The 24,294-nt window shown below is 42.9% G+C and overlaps 3 protein-coding genes across 6 annotated transcripts in view; 1 reads left to right on the forward strand and 2 right to left on the reverse strand.

Annotated features, from left to right (window-relative positions):
* The window catches only part of LOC107037943 (pyruvate carboxylase, mitochondrial), a 382,628-nt gene that overhangs the window by 15,230 nt on the left and 343,104 nt on the right, over window positions 1–24,294 (forward strand). The window lies entirely within an intron of this gene.
* On the reverse strand, window positions 12,481–13,027 carry LOC107037937. Its single transcript, XM_015256771.1, has 2 exons — window positions 12,835–13,027; window positions 12,481–12,698 (listed from the first exon to the last, which is right to left on the reverse strand). Exons 1-2 carry the CDS (start codon window positions 13,025–13,027, stop codon window positions 12,481–12,483), a joined length of 411 nt encoding a protein of 136 aa, XP_015112257.1.
* On the reverse strand, window positions 15,256–15,825 carry LOC107037938. Its single transcript, XM_015256772.1, has one exon. The coding sequence runs from the start codon at window positions 15,823–15,825 to the stop codon at window positions 15,256–15,258; it is 570 nt and encodes a 189-aa protein (XP_015112258.1).

Here is a 24,294-nt window from a genome sequence, read left to right on the forward strand (position 1 = left end):
AATCTATTTTATTTCATTTTATTTTTTCATCAATTAGTATTTGATACATATATTATTATGTTTGTAAATAAGTATCACAAATATATGTATTTATATGTAGAATTTTCTTGATTCACTTATTGTATTTATTTATTTCAATCTATTTTTCTTGTTTTCGTATTATTTCTCGTATTATCTCCCAAATAATATTTATCATATATCTATATTTGGTATATAATATATCTGAAGATTTATTTATTAGCTGCTCCCCACTGAAACAGAAAACATAGCGATTTGTTATATATGCATTGATAAGTTATTCTTTTCTTAAGAAGATCAGCACACATTCAATGTTCGATGGCGTTGATTCATCAAATGATCATATATATATATATATATATATATATATATATATATATATTCCAATCATCATTAATAGATTAATAGAATACATGTTCTTCACTCGAGAAAATTTCATAACAACGTTGGAGACTCTTTCATTTTTTTTGTGATTGGATGTTTATGACTCTTTAAAAAATCGATTATTGCCAAATCCACCTATTCAACACCGTTTGATGACTCACACGAAAGTTGAATGATTCACCCTGAATAATGAAAAAAAACTCACACAGAAAGTCTGGGCTTGGTCCTTCAGACTGTCTTTCACCCTTTCACTATGAATAACGAACGATGACGATTCAAGATGTAATTGTGACAATTACGTATGCTCACGTCAATGGAAACTCATAGTGATTCAATTCCAACCGAAGGATTGATGGTGTTGTCCAGAAATGCTTGAAACAAAGTTTCTATATGTGTTTACGTTCATTAGTTTATTTTCTATGGAAAAGAATGATTTTTTTCAAGGTTAACAATTTTAACATTGAAAGAATTGACTGAACATCTCCAATGTAGTGAAAATGTGCGTCTGCTATGTGTTATTAATGCAAACTGTAGAAAATAAATCTTTATTTTCTTCAGTTTGCATAAAGATGCAAATTGAAAAAATTAAAAGTAAAATTGATGCAAATCTCACCTGGACTGACAGATTATTTTTGTTCAATCAATATTCGTCAAACAATGTTCCCATCATAATGAACAAATAATAGATACGTGAATTCGTTGAATAGTTCACTTCACAATATGTTATTTCATTCCCAAAGATTCATCCACTGAATTCGTTTATGAGAAATGAATGAGATCACCACACTAACGACGGACTGTTCTTGCTAGGTTATGGTGGAATTGATGTACCATTCGAATCGGAGTAAAAACACATGGGAATGAATTTCATTTCCATGTAACGTGTCGTTCACAGGGAGTTCTCTCCACACATCAAAAAAACTTCTGGTTGTGGTCGGGGGGAAATGACGCATAAATCACAACACTATATAGTTGCTGTAATCATTTATTAGTTGAATATAAACAATTATAATTTGTTATCATCAAATCAAACTTATTGAAAAACTCTCCTGTTTTTTGAATTATCATTTATTGGTTGACAAACAATTAGAATTTTTCCATCCAACAAAGTAAAAAATGTTCTTAATTTTTAAATTTTAAATTTTAGTTTTTTAAATCATGGGTGCGCAATTATGGCTTTTCAATATCGTTAATAAAGATCCACATCAACACACAGTTTTAGTATCTCAAGTAACTCGAAGTGAAACCTAAAGATTGATTTAATGTTTTGTTTTGTAAAACAGGATAAAAGACAGAGTAACGGATAACTATTCCGGTCCCATTACGATCATATCGCTGTAAGTTCTTGAAACCCGAGTGTTCCCTGAGTTTTTTAAACAACGAAAGTGCAATTCAATCAATAGGTTTAACAATGTTTACATCATCGGAAACTTCGTGGAAGACAATTTCAATTTAGGCTACATGACTTTCCCTTACATACAACTTATCTGTGATATATATGTATGATCTAAACACATATATGACTTTTCTCAATATAGGAAAGCTCTTGTACTATCAAAATCTTCTATTCTATCTTTGATACACATTCTCGATCAAGTACGTTTATATAACCTTGTATTACATAGAAACATCTTATATTCTCTACATCACATTTTTTTAATCTAACATTTAACCTTATAGCATTCTTGGACATGCTTACAAAAGATAATGTAGCAAGTAGAAAATACTGTGAATTACAACGAAAAGTCATGGAATAACCATTCGTCAAGCTTCAGTCATCAAAGACAGATAAAGTAGCTGAATTCCCGCATAAATTATACTAATCATATCATTAATATCACTGGGAACAGCCTTTTCCTTCTCAACATTATATAAATATAATTAAATAGTGCTTAATAAGTCGGCCCGAACCTCGAAATTTCAAAAAATGAGAGGCTACTGTGTGTTCATCGGAATTCACGATGAGATACGAACTTTTCAATGTAAAAAAAACAAAAGTGGATGAGAAGTAAAGGTAACATTGTTGGTGATCGTGACGATCCTTCGAAAGACTCTCAGACATGTTCAATCAGTTTTCATCTGAAAACAAAAAAAATTGATCATTGATTTTCATGATAAAATTGTAGGGTGTAATATTCAGGATATGGAAGCGGAATATCATTGGCCATCGAATTGTACTTTGATCAATTAATTACCCACCTTTTTCTCACTGTTCTCGCTGGAGTTCTCCTTGTCGTCATCTCCTGTTCGCTTTGGAGTGGGGAGATTTTCAGGCTGTGGAGAGGGTGGAGGGAGAATTGCCAATCTCAGTCTGTCGAGTGGCAACTTTGGCGTATTCTCATCAATAATTATGTTTTTGATTCCCTCCACTTTTAAGAAAGAAGCTCCTGGCTTGGACGTATCCATTCGTCCCTGATACGTAGCGAAAATTCCTTTTTCCAGTGGAGACTTCTCTGGGTACTGATAACCATGCACTTGAACACACAGACGGTGTCTGCCATCTGCGATGTTTCCGTTAGCGAGTGACATGGCACCAATCGTCCTGAACACTACAAATTCGATTTTAACGTATCCTGAGATAGCTTGAATCATAAAAGAACATATCCATTAGGAACACAGACCAACTGAAAACATTTTCCAAATTAAAAATTGAACATTTCTGATTCTAACGTCATTTTACACACCGATTGTTTCCTTTGTGTGCATCATGCAATTCTTGATTGAGACCTTCAGATATTGAGTTGTTCTGTCTCCACTCATAATTGTAACATCGAAGTCGCCCAAGAATTTTATCTTACTGAACTCCTGGAAATGCAATTCCTGATCGGCAATCACTCCTTTCAGATCGCGATCATACTGGAACTTGACATCTGAGACCGTACATCCCGTTATTTCCACTATCTGAAAAGAGAATAAAAAAATCTCATATTTTTACGGTTCAAAAACATAGAAAAAAAAAGATTTGTCAATCATTTCGATTGCGCAATAAATAAGTCAATATAAATTACATACTTTATAAAGACTTTTCCAACTGTTGTTAGTTGATAACAGAGTTGACTGAATGTGATTGTGAAGTGGATTTTTTCGCAATTAATTTTGTGGTGAAATAATCGAATTTTTCGAGTTACAATCATGTTATACGTGAGAATTTTTCTTCCAATCGAGCATTCTTCAATTCGAAATTGGACAAAGATTATTGTTTGAATAATGAAAGCAAATTTTTTGAATCTTAATGTGCGACACTTATGTAAGAAAATATTCTTCTTGTTTACCTGGTGAAGTCTCAATTTTGAGCTCCAATCCACTGCACACTGCCTCCAGAAATTAACGCGAACCTTCGTGCCCTTAGAGTTATTTATGATGATCTTGAAAACCCATTTTTGGTGAGTTTTGACGGGGCGAAGTGAATCGACGCTGTCGATGTAACCCACTATGTCACTGCAATAATTTTTTTGTAGTATGAAAAATCGAAAAATTATTCAAAGTCACTTGAATTCATAACTTTTCATATTTTTTATGAAATGATTGAAGTTGTTCCCGAGTAGGAAAAAGATCAGAAAGGGAATCGACGTGAGGCATCGACCGCGTGGCGTCATGTTTGTAGGTTAGAGGCCCAACACATGTTTTATTCATTGCAAATATCACAAAATAATTCACAATTTTTGAATTTATATTTTCTATGATCGTTTGAACAAAAATAAAATTATTGACGCCATTCCTAAGCAGAGAGAAGACATAAAAATGAATCGACGTGGAGCGTCAACCACGTGGCGTTATGTTTCTAGGTTAGAGGCCTGAATCGTATCGTAACTACATCGAAAATAATTGAAATACTCACAGCATTGTGTTGCCGGCTTGATAAGCCTCAATTTCGTCAGTCTCCGTCCATGGGATCTCTTCTGAGTTCATTTTTACAAATGGATTAATTACTCGTCTCACCAAATACGTTTTCACGCCCGCACGATCAGCATGGAAAAGACCGATTCCATATTCCTCAGTTCGGAACATGTGAACCCGGGGTGATATGAGACGCACACGATAGGCCCGGCGATTTGAATTTCGGCCAATGAGGAACCGACCTCACGTGGCGTCGTTGTGTTGACCAATGAGGAAAAAGTCTTACGCATGAAGTTAGCAAATGTCTTACGTGGCTAACTTAATTTATGTGCTTGTGCTTTCTTGAATTTGATATATCAAACCGTGTTGCTCCAAGCTGCACTTGAACCCATCCAATATTGCTTCGGTCTCCATGCTAGTTGCGCTGGCATCGAAATTTTTGAAGCACTTATGTGCTTTAGGCTGAACTTCCAATTTATTCGCTCGCGAACAGATAGAGCAGTAGATATTTTTAATGCCAAAGAATAACACCTGTCTTGAATAATAGCCCATAATTATTCCGACTCCTGAAAGCGAATTATATGCACTGATTGTATATGATCTCTTTGCATAGGTCCAGTCACAAACAACCCAGGTACAAGGAATGCCATTCTTCACATCCCCTCTCTGCCATGCTAATTTCACTTCCAATCTACCAGCTTCTCTAACGCATTCTTCGGCGGCAGTTATCGAAGTCTCTAGGACATGATTCTGGTAAATTCTATATTGTATTCCACTAGGAGACAAAATCGTCATTGCAGCTGTGAGTTCAGTCAACCGAACGTACCCTGTCTCCGTGGTTATTGTTCCACATACAGCACCATGATTTGAATCCATGAATTCGGTGTCATCAGGCTCACTCTCAATCATCATGGTTAAGTTACATTGGGAACAACGAATATAAAATGTTGTCCTGAAACCCTTCCTCCTCTGCTGAGTTAACTGGATATTTCGAAATTTACAAACCCTATTCTGGAGATGTTTGTCGAAGGCCTTGTGAAGTTCTTGTAAAACAAATGAGAAGTCCACAATGCATCGACGTCCTTTATCGACATCGTGAGAGTCGTCTAGCTCAGAATCATATTCTTGTTTATTCTTCTCATTACCAATATCGGAATTAATTGTTTTATCATCATTTATGTTGTTGAAACACTCCTTCAAGGATCTAACACTCCTTCAGGGATCTTGAATGAACCATTGACAAGTTCTCCACTATCAATGGCTTGTTCGAATTCCTCAGAGCTGTTTTGGTATATTGATGAATCGTCTGTTGCGGGGGCTTAACAATTAGATGACTCCTGAGGTCGTATTTGCCTGCATAAATTTTCAAGAGACATATCATTCTCTAATAGATCAATCAATACCGCAGTTGTTGGTCTCCTGAATTTCAATTCCAAATCATCTAGAAACTCAGTGTCAGGCATTCTATCTGTTAGCGTTGCTATAAGTTCCTCTGTTCTCATTGCTTTTATATTCACTCTGTCATCGATGATCTCGTCGACCCCAAGTTCCCGTAGAGCATTTTCCACATTTGCCTTTTGAAAGTTCCGCATGCGTCTGAAAAAAATCAGGCATACCACAAACTCCATTCTGAGGCTAAGATCTTTGAATCAAGAGCCTAGAATAGAATTTACCACACTGGCTAGAGGAAAATGAAATAAATTCATCGGAATTTGGAGAATGAATGATGACTTAGTGAATTGTTATTCTGAGGAGGACGATACGTACCGTTCCCTGAAGACCTTTTTCCGACTTTGACCAAGACGACCTGACCGTGGTACTTTTTGCCTATCGATATGATTTCTTCGATTCTCTAAATTTTTGTGTCTTTTAGTGAAAACTAGAACGCTGCCCTCAAAGTTATCTGAGACTCCCTCCATCTTATCAACCTTTGCTGTTCAACTCTTCTCACCTATGATTCAGTCAAAATCTTCTATTGCCCGTCGCATAACACCTAATATAATGACCTACCTCCTGAAATTCAACTATCTTTATTCGCATTGAGTGATCAACAACATAAAAAATCGATTATCCTTAGAGTAACAGATGCTGCTCCGAAATAACCGGTTTCCGCTGGAGATGAGTTCGTAAATAATCCTTTTTTATCGACCGTTCGTGCGATAAAATTATTGACGTAGATTCTTAAGGGAGTCACATAATTTTCTCATAATGAGGACACGCAATTACTGCATGAACCATTCATAACTATTTGGAAAACATCATAGAGGGAGAATTATAGAAGGCATCATTATCAATGAACCAGGTTGTTAAATCACCATACCCTTTGGAACGTCTTTGGATAAGTGGTCCGTTGAAGCAAATTACACGTTCATTTCTCGAAATTGCTAGACACGATGAGAAATGACCTTTTTTTCCAGATGAAATGACTTTTTATTCTGTGGGCACACTTTATCTATGAATTAATTTTTGTTTGGAAAAAAAAACACTTTCTTGAATTTTCGTTACTCCTCGCCAATTGATTCATCGAGAAATATTGATGAAGGACAGCTGAATTAATGAGAATAGAATAATGAAAACAAAGTGTGTAATTATTCTGGACTTCAAAATCGCGCGGCGCGGATGACGCACTCTACCGGTATGCTCCCCCGGGAGCAAGATGGCGGTCCTGCAGCTGTCAATTCACTTGCAATTTTTAACATTTTTCATAGCTATTTAGTGAGCTTGGATCATTGCCATCTCGTGTCACCTTAATTCGACGCGGATAACAATCACTTCGAGATATTTTTCATATTTTTTCATCAAATAAATCAAGAGATTTCATGGAGCTCAATTTTCCCCGGATTTCGGTAGTTTTTTTGTATCCTCCTGCCCTCTTAAGTCTACAAGATCGTTGAAACTGGATTATTTTGGGAAAGTAATTTGAAAGTTCAGTGAATTAATTAGTTCAATCTGGTTTCAACGTCACAATATGAAGAACTTATGGAACTAAGTGAAACGCGAAAACAATTCAGTTAACCTTTTCAGTAAACAATACAGAAAATACCTTAAAAAATCATTTGTTCATGAATTTTTATTGACAAACCCGTTGCAAATACGGAAAAATATTTAAGAACTTACTTTCTTTGAAATCACGCATATTCTATAGGAATTTTCTTTTTCTGGCCGGAAGAGTCGAGTTTTCAATTGTTTATCAATAATTTGGTAGTAACAAAAAAACTCACAGGAATTCACCTTGGGGACCTCGATATTTAGAATCAACGCGTCAAAAAACAGAGAATCCAGGAAAAAAATGTTCTCTACCTAAAATATATGCAAGAACCCCCTCAACTTACGGACTCCTAGGAATATGAAAATTTTAGAGGAATTTTATTCCTGATCTTACATATTATGAGAAGATTTTTAGAAATCAATAAATGTGATTCAACTTTTCTTCAAAATTCTCTTCTAAGAGGGTAAATAGGGAATGAATTATATAGAAACTTGAAGAAAGTTTGCAGGTTTCCTAAAAAAATCATAAAATTGTCGGTCCCTTTTCAAAATTCAAGATTATTTGGAAGTTTCCCAATGAATCCAACACAATTGTAACGTTTTCCACAGAAATGTGAGAAAATCCGCGGGTTTTTCAAAAATTGGAGAAAATTTTTGGTATCTCTCAAATGTTCTACAATTTTTGAATAAACAATGGGAAAATAAATAATATGCGACGGTGGAATTTTCCAAATAAATCTGATGTGAATATGTCACGTGACCCCGAAAACTGCACCTGAGTGGTTGGATTGAGGACAGAGAAAATAATTTAGAACATTTGAGAAATTTTTCGGATTTTTTAAAAACAATTTTACAACATTTTCAAGTTGAACAAATATTCACAAGAAATGTTGCATGTTATGGAAAGTTTGAAAAATTACAAAGAATTCATGAAAGTTTTAAGTTCATGGAATGCTCGAATAAAATTATGAAAAAGATCAAGAATGAGGAGAAGATACTCTGACTTAGCAAAAGAGAATCAGAATTTTTTATTTCATTTTCTCAGATAAATAATGGAATGCTTTAGTAGCGGTGTAAAGGGGAATGAAAGAGGAGGCGGCGACTGAAAAATTTGGGTTATGAGAAATTTTATGATTATTGTTTTGCACTCTGAATAGTATATCGTTCATAATTATGATAAAAATCTTATTCATTGAGCACTGAAATTCAAAATTAGTGAATCGCTTATTGAAATATCGGAAGTGAACAGGTAATGAACCGAAACGCATCGTTCTCATTAATCTTGACACTCGGTACAATATGAACGACGATGAATAATTAACTTTGAAACAAATTTTAAAAAAAGAAGAAAAGGCTTAATGGAAGGGCATCAACGTCGTGGCTACACTCTGATTGGTTGAAGTGAGAAAAGAGAAAATATTTTTGAAAAACGAGAAATTCGTCCAATTTTCTGAACAATTTTACATCTTTGAGTTACATAAAAAAATTTATAAAATTTCAGAATCTTATGTGAAGTTTGAGAAAATTTAAGGTGATTCACCAAAGTTTATAAGTGATGGAATCTTTGAATAGAATTATGCAAAAGATCATGAGTAAGGAGAAGATACTCCGATTTAGTGAAAAGGCAAAACATTCAGTAACATAATTTTCCCAGAAAAATAATTGAATGCTTTTACAGGGGAGTAATAGAGCATGAAAGTGGAAATTTCTGAGCTATATGAAATTTCATGATAAATCACACTCTGAATACAACTCCAATTTTAATTACAATTAAAATAAAAAATCTATCACATCTTATTCAGTGAGCACAGAAATTTAGAAGTAGGGAATCACGTATTGAAATATTGAAATTCAGCAGGTGATGAATCGAGATACATTATTTTCATTACTCTTAATATGGAGTACGATAAGAACGCTGATGGATGATTAGTTTTTGGAAAAAAAAATTAAAGAGAAAAAAATGAAGGAAAAAAGATAAAAGGGAGCAATGTCGCGGCCACTTACGACCGCGGCGGCGCTAGTACCGGTAAATCATCACTCGTCCCGACCTCCGGTAGTTCACCATTCGTCTCGATCTCTGGTTCGCTTACTCTTCTCCATTTGTTGGCCTTTCCCACATGTTCAGCAAATTTTGTCCGCTCCAGTGTCTTCTGTTTAACAAATCCCCCCTTGTACCTCGATCTTGACAACTCATTCCTCTATTACGTTAGATATTCAGTTTTTGCCGTACAATCATTCACAATATAATTCAAGTTAATCTCTCTAACATCACGTGTTGTTTACATCGGTTCACTCCGTCGAGGCGTGTACTATAGATTTTACAGTACAGTATAAGATTTTGTAGGGAGACAGGAATACCAACTGCGTCGAACGAAAATACGTGGTTGTTAGATCTCTCGTAACAATTTTTATTTATTAAAAAAATCATGTAAATTTTATTTCGGAACAGAAATGATTGATAATTGATTAGTCATAAATAATACACGAGAAGAAACCCAGTCGACGAAATTTGGATACAGTGATGATGTTTTTGCAATTTCATTATTTTTTTTTCTAACGATGCAGCGGACTGTCGGAACCTTTGATATTTTCCCCCACTCTATAGCCCATAAACTTACTGTGGAAGTTCCTTAATTGTAGTGGTGGAAAAATGGAGAGGGATTACTGGCGGTAGCTTCTATTCGAAGCATTAATGTATTTAATAGATCAATGCTAAAGATCTTCCTAACTTACTTCTTCAGTTGGCTGGTTCATACTAAACTCCACTTGAGTGAGTTAATTTGTGACAAAATCATACTTGAATACAAGAATATTTTAAAGCATGAAACCTTTCTCAGGCCACGTGAGTAGACCTGCCTGGGAGAATTACGCGATTGAAGGAAAATTACTTGTCTCAAGTAAATATGTTTCAGATATTAGAATTTTTTTTCTCAGTGTATTATCACTGAGATCATGAGTTCAATGTCAAAGTGTTGAGAAGAAGCTTTTTTACGAAATCATGTTAAAGCCTACATGGAGAGAAAAATTTTATAAAAATTATGTGACAGTGCTATGAAAGTGTATCATAAGCGATCGTTTCCTCATTTATGTACCGTAATTAAATAAAAATTGAGTGTTAAACAATGAAATTGAAATGATATAAGACAAGTATATGAAGGTAAAATTTCCGTATTCGGTAGAGAAATTTTATCCTGATAATGATTATTATTATTATTATTATTATTATTATTATTATTATTATTATTGAGATGTGATAATTTTTGCATAGCACATACGAAATTTCACCTGTTTAACTTTACTCCATCGGTGCAGTCAATTTTTCTGTACGTCACGTTGATTTTTACTCGCAAGTAAATTGCGAGTGGAAACATTATTATCTTTAAAATCCAAGGTTCCAGTGTTTGTGTTAGGAGAATTAATTTTGGCCTCAGAAATCCGAATATAATATTTTTAGACTGACTGTATGTAAGCATTTCAGTGGGTGTGTGGGTATGTAGTAACAATTTTTTTTACAGTTGTTTCCGAATGAAAGCTATGTAATCGTTCAAATTTCAGTTTCCAATTTGTTGTGTTGGGGTAACTAAACATGGTCTGAAAAAATCGAATATATGATTTTGAGGTGATGTCTGTATGCATGTATGTATTAGACTGTGTGGAGAACAGGTCCCATATGTCGGCTTCTTTTGGCGTACACAGAATGCTTTAGTATAACGCTCAAATATAAGAATGGTGCATGATCGGCGTTGTAAACCGATATTTAAGGAGTTATCACTGCGTTGGAAATTTTCTCATTCAAAAAGCACGAACTCTTCAGCCAATATTTCTATGGGGAGCATCCCGGTGATAACACACACTGCGTCCTCCGATACTATACGGTAAGCGCTCGCAACTCGCTGAGCACTTAGTCGATAGACTGGTGCAACCTTCCGCTGTGCTTCCTGCAACTGCAATGCATCAACCCAGATGGAAATGCCGTAGGTGAGCACTGACGTAACGACCGATGACAGTAGAGCTCGTCTTCTTTGTTTAGGACCTCTTATGTTGGGCATGAGGCGCGATAAAGCGAATCTGACTCCAGAAGCTTTAGCATCCACGTGCTCGGTTTGCAGCTTGAAATTGAGTTGGGCATCGATCATCACCCCCAGGTATCGGATGAAAGGTTGAGAAGTAATTTCGCAGGACCCGACCTGCAGCGTTATTGTTTCAATTTTCTTTCTGCTGGTGATCAGTACAGCTTCCGTTTTGTGCTCCGTCAGCTTCAGTCTCACGGCATCCATCCAATGGCGGATCGTTTCGAAGGTCGTGTCGGAGCTGTAATTGATCTCTTCTAAGTATTTGCCCACGATGACTACAGCTATCTCATCTGCGAATGCCACGAGCTAAGTTTCTCGCGGCAATCCGAGCTTCAGCAATCCGTCATAAATGATATTCCATAACAAAGGACCCAGTACTAAACCTTGAGGTATCCCTCCGTTAACTCGGTACTCCTTGGATCCACACTCCGTGTCGTACTCAAGGACTCTTCCAGTGGAATAGCTGCCAACTATCCTCTGCAAGTATCCCGGTACGTTGAATTTCAATAATGCCTCGATGATACGGACCCACTTGGTCGAGTTAAATGCATTCTTCATATCTAGCGTGACTACCAAGCAGTACTTTGTGCCATTTAGCCCTCTTTTCCCTGAGATCGCGTCCCTGGCTGTGTTGACGACCATGTTGATAGCGTCTAGGGTGGATCGGCCTTTTCCCAACCCATATTGGTTCTCGGCCAACAGGGGTTCGACTGCTGCTTCTATCCTTTGGTGGACGATACGCTCGAGGATCTTGCCAGCGGTATCTAGCATGCAGAGGTGCCCTCAAGCACTCGTTGTAGACGTCAATTCCATCAAGGTCAGGCGCCTTGGTGTTATCCACTCTGTTGTAGGCTTCCATCAATTCTTCTTTGGTGATTGGTGGAACCATTATCTTTGTGTGTGTGTTTTCTTTTTTTTTATTATAGAGTTTTGAAGGAAATCTTCGAAAGATTCTGGTAAAGTGATGTTAAAAACCAGATCTGGGATTTTTACCTAGTAGAACCTCCTTTTCTTCCCCTTTCTCCTCTCCCCATACTCCCCGCGGGACCGCCGCCAGGCATTACTTCACGGGGGGGGACATTCTAGCTGTAGCTCTTTTGCTGTTCAAACGCTGGGCCGTACTTCTTCCTTCCTCACTCAGATATTAGCGGTGAGAAGGAGGTTCCGCTAGCTTTTCCTCCTATACAGCGTTCTTTCGACGGCGCTCTACCTCACGGAGCTGTTTCATGACTTTCGCCGCGAAGTCGCTTGTTGCGTTCCAGGCTGCCTTCGATGATAGCATTGCTTCCACCAGGCTCTCAGGCAGGATCGTTTCACCAAGTGCAGACTTCCACTCCGAGCGGCTCTTTCTGAAACGTGAACATACGAAAAACACAAGCACTGCGTCTTCTTCAGTACCTGTACAGGAGGGGCAATTCGGGGAATCCTCATGTTTGAATTTATGAAGGTATGCCCGAAAACACCCATGTTCTGAAAGCAGCCGAGTCAAGTAATAGTTTACCTGGCCATATTCATGATATACCCAAGCACCTACCTGAGGGATCAGGGGGCGATGGACGTATCAGGCGATACGTCCATCGCCCTTTCAGTGAGGTGCCCCACTGTGACTGCCATCTCTCCATACTCTTACGCCTCGCTTCTGCTTTGAGCTCGGTTGGGCTCAGTGAGGTCGATCCTTTTTGCCGATACAGAGATCCTCGTTCCTCAGCTAATACTTCTATCGGCATCATTCCGGCTATGATACACACGGCATCGTCAGACAGTGCGAAAAGTACTGGCAACTCTGAGGGCACTCAGTCGGTAAACCGCTGCCACTTTGCGTCGGATCCCTTGTACTTGGAGTGCATCCATCCAAATAGCGATACCGTAGGTGAGTACTGACGTAATCAACGACGACAGTAAAGCTCGTCTCCTCTGCTTGGGACCTCCAATGTTGGGCATGAGGCGTGATAAGGTGACTCGAACCCCGGATGCCTTGGTGGTCACGTGTTCCACTTGCTGTTTGAAGTTGAGCCGGGCATCGATCATCACCCCTAAGTACCGAATGTACGGCTGGGATGTGAGCTCATAGACCCCGACTTGCAGCGTAATTGTCTCTAAGACCTTCGTTCTTGTAATCACCACGGCCTCGGTTTTATGCTTAAGTCATTTCGAAGCCAAGTTTGATGTCCCCCAGCTGTTTTTCCACGACTACTACGGCCACATCATCGGCAAAAGCTACAAAACGCACATCGGGTAGCAGTGTCAGCTTCAGCAGGCCATCGCACATGATATTCCACAAGAGAGGACCCAGTACCGAGACCTTAGGCACCCCTCCAGTGACTCTGTACTCCTTGGGGCCACACTCCGTGTCGTACTTGAGAACCCTCCCGGTGAAGTAATCGTTCACCATCCTCTGAAGGTATTCAGGTATGTCGAACTTCTCGAGGGCCTCCATAATATGATGTCCAGTGTCGCTACTATGCAGTACTTCTTTGTGCTCCTGTACCATCTCGCCCCTGAGATCGTTTTTCTAGCGGTTATTTCAGAGTCCCTACGTGAGCGCAGTAACAGTGTTGGTCCCGTCCCTTGGACCACCTCAGCAGCTGAGGTTTGGGCTTTAGCCCGTGCCCTCTCCAGGTCCTCCGGCCGATTGAAGGCCTGCAGATGGCAACCACTTTGGATTTGATCTCCTTGTGGATGTTCTGCTTGGGCTGGACGCACTTCTGTAGGTCATAGATGAGTGCTCCGACTCGCTGGAATGTTGGAAGCCATTGTTTCTCATGTTGGGTCTGAGACCCTCCCCCACTTGTAGTATCTAAGGCCAAGGGGTCCACCTTTGCAGGACGTGATGATTGGCTCCTCCCGCAATCCATGGAGCCGGCACCAGCCACCGGGGCGTGCACCCGATCGGAACTGGTGGCGGGATTAACCTCATCCGGTATGCCCGCATGGGAACTTTGCATTTTATCATCACTATTCATTGCAAATACAGTTGACGGGAGCCGTCCCGATTCTCTTTGTTGAAGGCTGTTGTAGGGAACCCACCCTGCACGCCGCTTTTGGTCCGCGGGAGCGAAGCTTCAGTCCCCTGGGCATGTGAGCCGACCCGGCTGTCAGCAAGCCGACCGAGCGGTCAACAAAGCCAACCGAACGGTCAGCATGCCACCGCGGTCAGCCCACCGGCCCAGACAACACCCCCCCCCCCCCCCCCCCCCCCCCCCCCCCCCCCCCCCCCCCCCCCCCCCCCCCCCCCCCCCCCCCCCCCCCCCCCCCCCCCCCCCCCCCCCCNTTTTTCTCCCTTCTGAGGTCTTGCGGCAAAATGTACCTAACCGCACGATAGTGGGCAGTAACATGGCGGTTACTGTTACACCCTGTGTGGGACCCTCACCCACTAAAACCACTTGACCCCGAAAATTCGTCGACCCTACTTTTCCTCGCGGCACCATTTTTAGTTATTACTTTGCGAGGGAGGTCTCAGCTCTATTTACTCTTCCTCGTCGTTTAAGCCTATTATACGCCCCCCTGCCCTACTAAGATGTTGTGTGAGGGTAGGAGGTTCTAACAGGTTTTGCCTCTATTCTGCAATTTTGCGCTTGTGCTCCTCATTTCGGAGCTCCTTCATGACTTGGACCGCCAAGTTGCTCGTTGTGTCCCAGGCTGCCTGCGATGACAGCAAAGCTTCCATCACATTCCCAGGCAAGAGCCGCCCGAGTGCAGTCTCCCATGTACTTCGGATGTCGCTGAAGCGTGGGCATCTAAAAAACACGTGCTCCGCATCCTCATCCATTCCTATGCAGGTCGGGCACTCCGAGGAATCCTCATGTTTCAATTTATGAAGATACTCCCGGAAGCACCCATGTCCCGATAGCATCTGTGTGAGATAATAGTTGATTTCTGCATGGTCGTGATTTAGCCAGACATCCATCTTCGAAATCAGATGATAAGTCCATCTTCATCTGGTGGAATTTTCCCACTACAGCTGCCATCGTTTCAGGCTGCTTCGCCTTTCTTCTACCGCCAGTGCTTCGGGACTCAGTACTTCAGATCGCTTCCGCCGGTACAGGGATCTTCGTTCCTCGGCTAGTACTTCAATGGACAACATCCCGACGATGACACACATTACATCCTCGGGCACAGTGTGGTATGCGCTGGCAACTCTGAGGGCGCTCAGTCGGAAGACTAGTGCCCCATTCCGCCGTAATTCCTGCATCTGCAGAGCATCAGCCCAGATGGCAATACCATATATGAGCACCGACGTGACCACCGACGATAGTAGCGCTCGTATCCTCTGCTTAGGGCCTCCTACGTTGGGCATGAGGCGCGACTCGGACGCTCTGATCCCAGATGCCTTTATACCCACGTTCACTGCTTGTTGTTTAAAGTTGAGTCGGGCATCGATCATTACCCCCAAATACCGAATGAACGGCTGGGAAGTAAGTTCGTAATTTCCGACTTGCAGTGTCATTGTCTCGATCTTCTTCCTGCTTGTGATCAACACGGGCTCGGTCTTGTGTTTCGCCAACTTTAGGCCTACTGTATCCATTCAGCAGCGGATCGTCTCAAAAGTCATATCAAATGCAAAGTTGATCTCCTCCAGGTGTTTCCCCATGATGACTACGGCCACGTCATCCGCAAATGCCACAAGTTTCACATCCTGTGGCAATGTCACCTTCAGCAGCTCATCATACATGATATTCACCAGGAGAGGGCCCAGTACTGAGACTTGAGGGACCCCTCCTGTAACTCTGTACTCCTTGGGACCACACTCCCCTCGGGACCACACTCCAGGGATCTTTGTTTCTCGGCTAGTACTTCAATGGATAACATCCTGGCGATGATACACACTGCATCCTCGGACACCGTCCGATATGCACTCACAACTCTGAGGGCACTCAGCCAATAGACTGGCGCGATTTTACGCCGTGCTTCTTGCAGCTGGAGTACGTCGGCTCAAATGAGAATACCATACGTGAGCACCGATGTAACTACTGAAGACAGCAGCGCTCGTCTTCTTTGCTTGGGACCTCCGATGTTGGACATGAGGCGTGATAAGGTAGATCTGACTCCGGACGCCTTGGTACCCACGTGTTCTGCCTGCTGCTTGAAGTTCAATTTCACAAGACCCGACCTGCAGCGTGATAGTCTCGATTTTTTCCTGCTGATGATCAACATGACTTCCGTCTTATGATCCGCAAGGTTCAGACCCACTGAGTCCATCCAGCGGCTGATCATCTTAAACGCCATGTCGAAGATAAAGTTGATGTCCTCCAGGTATTTTCCTACGATGACTATGACCACACCATTTGCGAATGCCACGAGTTTAGTCTCCCGTGGCACTTCCAGGTTCAGCAGCCCGTCGTACATGATGTTCCACAGTAAGGGACCCAGTACTGACCCTTCCTGTAGAATAGCTATCAACCATCCTCCGTAGGTATGCTGGTACGTTGAATTTCGCAAGAGCCTCCATAATACAGCCCCACCTGGCTGAGTTGAAGGCATTCTTGATGTCCAGCATTGCTACTAAGCAGTACTTCATCGTGCCGTTAAGCCATCTTCTCCCTGAAATCGCTTCTCTGGCACTATCGATGACAAGGTTGATGGCCTCTAGTGTGGATCGACCTCTCCGGAAACCATACTAATTTTCGGCTGGTAGAGGTTCAACTGCTGCTTCTATTCTTTGGTGAACGATACGCTCGAGAATTTTGCCAGCGGTATCGAGCATACAGAGGGGACGATATGGTGAGGGTTCGTCCGCTGGTTTCTTTTCTTTTGGGAGCAATACTAGCCTCTGTTGCTTCCACATGGCAGGGAAAATGCCTTCCCTAAGGCACTCGTAAACGTTGAAGAACTGCTCTGGCATCGTGTGGATGGCTGATTTCAGCGCAACGTTTACGATTCCATCTAAGCCAGAAACTTTGGTGTTACCCACTCTCTTACAGGCCTCCAACAACTCTTTTCGTGTGATTTTTGGCATCGTCACTTCCTTTCGTTGTTCAGCAGGCTGGGGACGTTCCGGTTGTTGCGGGAACAACACCTCTACAATTTTCTCCAGAAGCACAGGACACGATGGCGACGCATTAGTTGACCTTTAATTCATGTCATCACCACCTTGTAAGGTCTCCCGCACAGGTCCCTTTCTACCTCGGTGAGAAGCTCGCTCCAGCATTGCTTCCTACTGTGCTTTATGGCTTTGCTGAGCTTCTGGCGTGCCTTCTTGTATCTCATCTGCAGATCCTCAAAGATCGGCTTCTTACGGCGATGCTGTGACAACCTTCTGGCTGTATTACACTTCTTCTGAAGGATGACAATACTGTCATTCCACCAATACATCGGTGGATGCCGGTTCGTAGTCTGCTTCCTGGTCATGGTGGCATCGCATGCTTCTGTCACTCTTCTCAAGATGTTGTGTGCCTTCTCAGTAGCATTATTGCCACTAATCGAGAGACTGTGTAATGCTGCTGCGTAAGAGCTAGGATCGAAGGTGCTCACTCTCCAGCCAACGCCGCTGGTTCTTTTAGGCATTCGGGCGGCACTCTGGCGAGTACATGTCTCCCAGAGTATCGCACGGTGATCGCTTGGAGTATAGATATCTGTTACTCTCCATGAATAGTTCTCCTTTGCAAGGTTGCTGCTCACGCATGTGAGGTCCACAATTGAGCTCTTCTCTCCCCTTATGAAGGTTGGTTCATCGCCGCTGTTCAGCAGGACCACGTCCAGCAGTGACATGGCTTCCAGTACCACTTGCCATCTAGGGTTTGTCTCCTTATTTCCCCAGTCGACTGCCCAGGCATTGAAGTCCTGGGCTATTGCCACGGGAAGGTGCTGCTTCGCATCCTTAGTGAGTCTATCTAGGAAGTCCGTGAATTCGTCGATGGAAAGGCTCGGCGAGGCGTAGCAGCTGTAGAAATGAATTCCATCAACGGTAGCCTTCTTGTATACTACTGGTGATGCTTTGGAATAGACGATTCCCACAGGCCCATATTACCGCATTCCTGCTAGTGTCGGTAATCCAGGATTGGGTACCAAGATGTCGATATGGCTCCGAGATCATGGCAAGGTCATGCTTTAGCTCCCCCACCGTTTGTTATGCAAACGGTTGCTTATGCAAATCGTGTTCGTCCTCACAGTGATTGAGGTTGAGCTGTAGCACCTTGCAGTTCCTCCGTTTATAATTGCCTTTTATTGGTGAGCTTCTAAAGTGCCTCCTTGTATGCTGGGCATCTACTACTACCAGCAATATGGGCACAATTTTCTGAATTGCCGTTTCCGGTGCACACCACACACCGTGGCTCCTTCTTGCAATACTTAGCCTTGTATCCATCCTTTGCGCACTTGACGCAGAGCTTCGAACGATCGACTGTGCACCTGCATCTGGTGGCTACATGTCCGTAGTGCCAGCACTTGAAACACTTGACCGGCCTGTGCGCTCTTCTCACGCGCAGTTCACCCAACCTATTTTGAACTTTCCATGCTCCCCCAGGATCTGCTTCGCAGCTCCTGCTGCAAGGGTCACTGAGGCAGTCTGAGTTCCTCCATACGCCTTACGTAAGGACTTGACGGCTCCTAGATTGATGTTGTATTGCTCTCCAGCTGCCGCTTTTAGAGCTGCGAACACCTCCCCCTTCGTCGCTGCCTCATCGAGGTCCTTGATCTCCAGGTCTTCTTGCGGCGCCTTACTAAGCACCTCAGCCTCGTCTCCGAGGAGATCGGAGATGGTTTTCTGTAGCTGGGGGGCCTCGTCGGTTACCTTTCTATCAAGGATAATGAGCATGTCCCCCGTTGCAGTCCTACGCAGTTTGTCGACGCCTTCACACTGTGCATTAGGGACGTTCTTTTTCACTCGTGTGAGGATCTCCGAATACTTCTGTTTTCGGCGCCCCAACCGCAGATGCCTTAATGCTGACTTGCTCTGCCTGCTGCTTGAAACTGAGCCGTGACCCTGACGGACCTGTCGATTGAGGAATCGAGTTGCCAGTATGTTGATTAGCATTCGATTGAAACTCGATTGGGATTCGATCGACTCATGATCGACCACTTGATTAATCTTTCCAGTTTCGTTTCCATTTTTTTTCCTTCCCAAATTCACTTGCAATTGATTTTTTGTTGTCGATTGCAATCATTCACTTGCAACGGATTTGACCATTGATTCGAAATCTCAACTGAATTACAATCGAATTCTAATCGACATACTGAGTAACTCAATTTCTCAATCCACAACTGATCGAAGCGCAATCAAGAAGTCCGCCAGGGGAGTCAATCATCACCCCCAGATACCGTATGAATGGTTGAGAGGTGATTTCATGCTCGCCGGCTCATAGCATGATGTTCTTGAGCTTCTTCCTGCTAGTGATCAGCACCGCCTCCGTCTTATATTCCGCGAGCTTCAAGCCGACTAACTCCATCTACCCGCGAATTTTCGAGAATGCGACATCAAAGAGGTTTTTCATTGTCCTCCAAGAGTTTCGCCACGATGACGAGTGCTACGTCATCAGCGAAGGCCACGGGTGTCACTGCTCTTGGCAGCACGAGCTTGAGGAGTGCATCGTACATGATGTTCCAAAGGAGAGCCCCGAGTACTGAGCCTTGAGGTTCTCCGTGTCGTACGTCAGGATTCTGTCACTGAAATAGCTGGCTACTATCTTCCGCAGGTTTCCTGGGACACCGATCCTCGTTAGGGCCCCAATGGTGCAGTCCCACTTGGCAGAATTGAAAGCGTTCTTGATATCCAGCATTGCCACAAAACAGTACTGCTTCTCTCCGCCCTTCCACCTTTCGCCGGCCATCGCATCCCTTGCAATACTGACCACCAAGTCAATGGCGTCGAGCGTGGAGAGACCCTTGTGGAAACAGAACTGCTTGTCCGAGAGGTGTTTTTCGGATGTTTCATAGATTCTGCCGTAGATAATCCGTTCTAGGACTTTTCCGGCCGTGTCAAGCATGCTGAGTGGACGATAAGATGATGGTTCGTCCGGCAATTTCTTCCCCTTAGGAAGAAGCACCAGCCTCTGCGATTTCCACTTTGCAGGGAAAGTGCATTTCGTGAGACACGTGTTGTACATGTTCAGGAACATCTCTGGCGCTGCATTGATGGCTGTTTCCCACTTTTGTACACGCTCTCTTCAGCTCCTCAGCTGTCACAGGTGGAAAAGCTTCCTCCTCGCTTCGCTCCATTTGTTGGTCTCAGACGGGCTGCTGCGGGAACAGCACCGTGACGATCCTGTCCAGTAACGCAGTGCACGTGGATGGGGGCATCGGCTGGTTCTTCAGCCGTGTCATGACCACTTTGTAGGGTCGGTCCCACGGATCACCGTCGACCTCTTCCAGGAGCTCATCCCAACACCGCTTCTTACTACACCTGATGGCTTTGGCAAGTCGTCGCCGTGCCTCCTCGTGCTTTGCCTCCAGTTTGTCTGAGTTGAGCTTCTTTCAGCCTCTCTGGGACAACCTCCTCGCCCGGATACACTCCTTACGGAGTGAAGCAACAGTATCATTCCACCAGTACATTGGCGGAAGCCGGTTGATGGATCGCTTCCGGGGCATGGTGGCATCGCCAGCCCGAGTGACCCGTTTCATCACTTCGTCTGCGATTCTTGTCGCGCTGCTCTTTTCAATCCGTCCACTGTCCAGAGCTGCGCGAAACAGCTCCGCGTCAAACATGCTGGCTTTCCATCCAAGGGAGTTTATATTCCTCGGTACCAGTCCAGCATTTTTCCGGTCGGTGGATACCTCCCAAGAAATTAGCCGATGGTCGCGGTGGTTATATAGACGTCGGTCACCTCTCAGAAGTTATTCGCTCTACCCAGACTGCTGCTAATAAATGTGAGGTCTACGATGGAAGTCTTCTCAGCTCTCACGTAGTTCGCTTTTCCCCTGCTGTTCAATAGGACAACATCCAGACTGCACATCGCCTCCAGCAGTGCTCGACCCCTTGGCATTGGTCTCCTTGCTTCCCCACTCAATTGCCCAGGCCCCCGCGATGGCCAAGGGAAAGTGCTCCTTCGCGTCCTTGGCCAGTCTATCGAGGAAGTCGGTGAACTCGTCCAGAGTGAGAGTAGGCGGAGCGTAAGAGCTGTAGAAATGGAAATTCCCCACCTTAGCTTTCACGAACCCTTTTCTGTGCTATCGACGACGCCCTGGAAAGGCAGCTTCCCGCAAGATCAGACGATCGCTTTTCTTGTAGAATCAGTAACCCAAGGTTATGTGAGAAGTCGTATATATGGCTCCGAGATGATCAGGAGATCCGACTCAATTTCTCGCACAGTTTGCATGAGCAAATCTTGTGCGGCCTCGCAGTGGTTGGGGTTGTGCTGCAGAACTCTCATCGACGTTTGCTGATCAGCGCTTGGAGAGTCTCTTTCTCCAACTCTGCCATTTTCTTCAGAGGAAGATTCTCCCTCTTCGAGACACTGTTGAATTTTTCAAAGTTCATGCTTCTGGTGTTGTGATGTTGGTCTTCTGGAGATCTGAGCACAACACTTCAATGTCACTTTTCAACTGAATGATTCTCTTCAATTGGTCGATATCTTTCAGCAGACGCTCAAGTCTATGTTTCAACTCACGAGTTTTGTTCAAAGCTTGTTGTCGTCGGATGAAGTACTTCTTCATCAGGAGGGTGAAAAATACTGATGCTGTGCCCTTGAACTTGGCGTGTTATATAATTCTTCCCCCCCACTTGTTCACAGTTTTCTCAATAGAATCAGGAGAGGGGGTTGCTTTAAAAAAGTGACAGTTTTTCTCAACCTTGCATGTCATCTGAACATTTCCTGGAATTGCCCTTAATCTCTGCTGTGATGACTCAACCTTCTCATCTCAGGAATGTCACACTTTCTCTTTTCCAGGTATAAAAAAATGATTTATGACCTTTTGCATTTAACCCTGGCGATGATTACTCATTCTTATCTCAAGAATGTCACACTTTCTCTTTTCCAGGAATTGTACAAAAAAATGATTTATGACCTTTGGCACTTAACCCTTGCTGTGATGATTCATTCTTCTTATCTCAGGATTGTCACACTTTCTCTTTTCCAGGTATAAGAAAAATGATTTATGACCTTTTGCACTTAACCATTGTGATGATGACTCATCCAGGTACAATCTCAAAAATGTTAAAAGCCATTATGCCCCCCCCTCCCCTTCCAACATTCAGGTTTAGGAGTCGCGAATTAAACCGCGAATTAAAACAGCGAATTAAAACCGCGAATTCTAACCGTGAATTAAAACCGCGACTTGATTAATCCCACCCCACCACCCACTCGCGGGGGCCTCTTCCATAGCTCTTGCCCCCCCAGGATAGGCGAAATGTAGAATCCGCGGATTAAAACGCGGATTAAAACCACGAATTAATTAATCCCATCCCACCACCCGCTCGCGGGACCCTCCAGTTCCTAGAGTCGACGAAATGTAACATCCGCGAATTAAACCGTGAATTAAAATCTCCAAAATTGAAAATCTCAAATTCGAATCAAAACTGTGAATCAAAACCGCGAATTAAACCCGCGAATTAAAACCGCGAATCAAAACCGCGAATTAAAGCCACGATTTGATTAATCCCACCCCACCACCCACTCGCGGGGGCCTCTTCCACAAGTCTCCAGCGCTCGCCCCAGAAACGTTGCCCCAGAACCCGCCTGATACATCTACTCACCTTTAATTGTTTACTGAAAAATTCCAAGACCCTCTGCTCCAGTTGATAATTTTGGGATGGTGTTTCCAACCCAAAAATAACGAGATTGTTTTTCCTTGCTTCCTCGATCCTTGCTCCATCGATGTGTTTGGCTTGAACAGTGAGTTGAGCTTTAAATGTTTCATTTATCGTGATGATAGAGTCTAAACGCTGGCTATGGGAGTTCACTACTGACTGTAAAGGGGCCACTACTTCCCCCACTGCTTTTCTAACCGCATGGTTGAGCAAATTTGACAGTTCTCCTTTCATCATATCGGTAATAAGCGTCTCTTCATTTGCGTCATGAACGGTTCGGGACTCCAATTTCTCGTTAGATGTCACTGTTTGCAACAAATCAGCGACAGAATCCTAGCTACTGGAGCTGTCAACGGTATAGTCGTTGGAAAATTTAAATGTTTGCAGCCGACGATGCCATAATTTATTCCCAGGCCTTCTATAGATAAACTCGTTTGCAGAAGGATAATATAATAGGATGATACGATGATACCTTGCTCGTTCGCATGGCTGCACAAGGTCCTCCGCTCTTCCCACGATCTAGGATATTCGGGTTTATACAGCTTTTGGTATTTGACGAGCGTTGAACGACGGAGGCCTTGCTGCCCCAACAATTAATGTTTGCACTTCAAATATAGTCTCTGACCGGTAACTCGTCCGGTAAGTCGTCCTCATCCATTTGGTGAACATCAACCCGTACCTGTTGCTGATTAACACCGGCTAACATACTTTGATGCAGTAATTGTGTATATCTCCGTTGCACGTTAACATTCCTGTTGATATTTCCATCAGAATTCAATAGATTTCTTCTTACCCCTGGTGCCGAAATGGAGTAAGACTCGGAATTAGATTCCTCTCGTCGACTACCATTTGCTCCAGTAGTTGACATCATTGATTATTAAGGCCGGAGACTTCATTTACGAAAACGGCTATTATCAGAAGTTGGCTCCAAATAGGTAATTAAAGTGAGCGACAAGTAGGGTTGGGAAGAAATTGAAACATTGATGTTGGAATTTGCCATAATTCATTGATTGGAGGGTTATTTTGTTGACAGAGTGAGGAAAAGCGTTTGAATTGGGTGTTTTGAAGAGGGTCAATGGGAGATCTCGGCGATTTCTTAAGGGTAACGTACCAGGGGAGCTATCGGGTTCGTTTAAAGGGGGATTAATGGAGGCCATGGTCGAGGGGAGATATTGGGGGTCAGTTCCCAGGAGAGCCCTCAGGGTCTTTTAAGGGACGGGGAGGGGGTCCATGGAGGGTATGGACGAGGGGAGATCTCGGGAGGTTTTTGGGGAGTATCTTTATAGTGGAGCTCTCGTGGTATTTTTAAGGGGG

Source organism: Diachasma alloeum, unplaced genomic scaffold, assembly GCF_001412515.2.
Source record: "Diachasma alloeum isolate Michigan unplaced genomic scaffold, Dall2.0 Dall_scaffold_00274, whole genome shotgun sequence".
NCBI lineage: Eukaryota > Metazoa > Arthropoda > Insecta > Hymenoptera > Braconidae > Diachasma > Diachasma alloeum.